Here is a 2,691-nt window from a genome sequence, read left to right on the forward strand (position 1 = left end):
AGGTCATCCTGTTCTCTTTTAAATAGTTATTAGTTACCCTGAATATTTTTTCTCCCATAGTATGATTTTCCATTTCTTTTCAGAAGAAAAAGGTCTCCTTGATGGAGTCACCATCAACATATCTGACGTTTCCCAGAGGTTGGGCAGCCCCATTTATGTCAGTAGATTTGTCTATTTGTAGGGAAAATCTGCCGCTCACCTGTAATTTCTCTGTCAAATGTTGCTTAAAGTCTTGTGACATGTCATCGGTTCTTCTTTTGATTGTATTATCAGACGACGGCACTTTGGACAGCTCATCTGGACCCAGCATGACACCTGTGATTTTTTTATTTTTTGGAAAGTGGGGAGGATGAGTGTCTTTACTATTGTGAGGTTTCTTCTGCTTTGCATTAAGCTCTGCTAACATGTAACTAGCCTCCATTGCCTTTTCAGACACTTTCACAGAATCCAACAAACAGACTTGCCGCCTCTGGTTCAAATCCTGCGCTCTTTTAAAGTAGGCCAAGTTTCTCTCAACATAAAATGGATGTTTCGTTTCCAAGTGCCTCTTCAGCTTGTCTGGAACCATGCTAGCATTAGCTAAATTCTCCCGACAAAGGATGCACTAGGGCTGAGGACAGTTGACATCCCCAACTAAAGCCATAAGAGAGAGAACATTTTTCCTCTTTTCTTTCGGTGGTGGGTTGTCAGGAGTCTGCACTGGTTGATGGTTTGCTACGCACAATAAAGTGCTCCATTTTGCCTCTGTTTATCTGTTTTAATGTTGTCCTACGGCCTTTAATGTCTCAGTCTTATAATTCCTGCCTGTGCAATGGTGCGAACAGTGAAATATGGAGCCGTCTTTGAGGATCTTTTTTAAATAATTGTTTTAGGTATAGTTTGCATTATGAAATGAGTGCATACACAAAGTACTAATATAGTACATTAAAAAAATAATTACTTTGTGTTGTTGTATATTACCATAAGTGTAAACGATTCTTGATCAAATCAGAACCCATGCAGCCATTAACATGTTGTAAACACTCATTGAGTCTGTGTTGAGCAGCAGAGAATATAAAGTCTTACAGCAGCTGGGAGAAAAGACCTGCAGAAGCTCCATTAACTGTGGAGGCGTTGCAGAAGCGCCACGCTTTCTGTCAGGCACCTATTCCACCGGGAGTGATTTTAGAGCGGAGAGCGCTGGTGCGCAGTTGGACTCGGATCACGCAAGGATTGCATCATCGTGCAACAGGACTGTACCTGTAAGCATTCAATACAATTAAAATTGTCATCCATGGAGTCAAGTATTAAGTAAGATTTGCTGGTGGATTGGTGCTGGAGCCGCAGGTAACGGCATGTTGCTGTTTCACGGTAAAATGTGATCCAAACCCTTCACATGTAGTCTTTTATTTTTAACCTCGATCCACTTTGCTTTTCATCAACTGACTTCCTGCCTGAACGGTCTGCTCTGCTCTAGATGGAGTGGAGTCTGTACAGCAAGCGGCAAGAATAGAACGGGCATATTTTAGAGAAGTGGCGAGCGCCGACGCTTCATAAATGTGCAGCGGCGCGCTGGATGGAACCCCTGACTTACTAGAGTTGCAGCGACTAGCCATGAAGGCACGGCACCAAGGAGGTTCTGCGTTCCGTGGAGTTTTAGGGTTCGCGTATAGCTTGAAATAGGTTGTTTAACCTCTTAGCCTTTTTATAAAAACTTTTCTACAGAAATACACATCACCTGCCGTGCTTAAATTCCCTGAACATTGACATTTATACAGCTTGGAGACTGTACTCATAAAATGAGAATATGGTCAAAAAGCTTACTTGCCCAATATTTATGTGCACAGTGTAATAACCGAACGTTAAATGGGGAAATAAAGGATTTTCTATCAGACTGGTAAATGAAGTGACTAGATGATGCAGAGGTGCAGTAGTATGATTTTTGTGTGTGTGTGTGTGTGTGTGTGTGTGTGTGTGTATGTATGTATGTGTATGTATGTATATATATATATATATATATATATATATATATATATATATATATATATATATATATATATATATATATATATATATATATATATATATATATATATATATAATAAAAATCTCAAGCAGATCTGTTTAATCTAAATATTTCACTTTTTCTTTCCAGCTAATGAAACAGAAGTAGGATTCTTCAGAGAAGAAGATTATGTTGTTTACAAAGCAAATCCCAAATCTACATGGTGACCACGGAGTGGAAGGTTACAGCCTGACTAATCTCTGAAGCACTGGCAGGACAATAACAATCAGGAGGTTGCTATTGTCCTTTGTAATGAAAAAAAGTTGTGATTTTTTAAGCTGTTTTTTGTTAAGCATATGCAACAGTATGACACTTTGGCCTTTTATGTTCTTTTATCAAGATGGTAAGCATCCGATAAACTTAACCATTGAAATGTCTTTGTTGTGAATGTAATTTATATAAATATGTTGAATAAACTTTGAAAAATACTTTTTTTTTACTGTGTAAAAGCACTGACACTGCCCGGCAATGTGGTATGACTGTATATACAGTTGTTAAACATGAAAACATGTTTATTGGAGTAAAGCTTCCTTGATGTCGTCTATGACGTCCATTTGTGTGGTGATTCAGATTGTTTTAGGATTGTCAGTGAGATTAAACTTCCATTCTGACTGTAATGCCAATGTAGCTGTGTAAGTGGATATACC

The 2,691-nt window shown here is 38.5% G+C and overlaps 1 protein-coding gene across 2 annotated transcripts in view; it reads left to right on the top strand.

Annotated features, from left to right (window-relative positions):
* Positions 1–2,472, top strand: part of c7h2orf76 (chromosome 7 C2orf76 homolog) — a 60,109-nt gene extending 57,637 nt beyond the window's left edge. For both annotated transcript variants that reach the window (XM_036138763.1, XM_036138762.1), the window contains one exon: positions 2,135–2,472. In XM_036138763.1, the coding sequence (XP_035994656.1) occupies positions 2,135–2,211 (77 nt within the window). In that variant the 3' untranslated portion in view covers positions 2,212–2,472. The remainder of the gene's footprint in view (positions 1–2,134) is intronic.
* Positions 2,473–2,691: the final 219 nt, after the last annotated feature.

This window comes from Fundulus heteroclitus, chromosome 7 (genome assembly GCF_011125445.2).
Source record: "Fundulus heteroclitus isolate FHET01 chromosome 7, MU-UCD_Fhet_4.1, whole genome shotgun sequence".
NCBI classification, from domain to species: Eukaryota; Metazoa; Chordata; class Actinopteri; order Cyprinodontiformes; family Fundulidae; genus Fundulus; species Fundulus heteroclitus.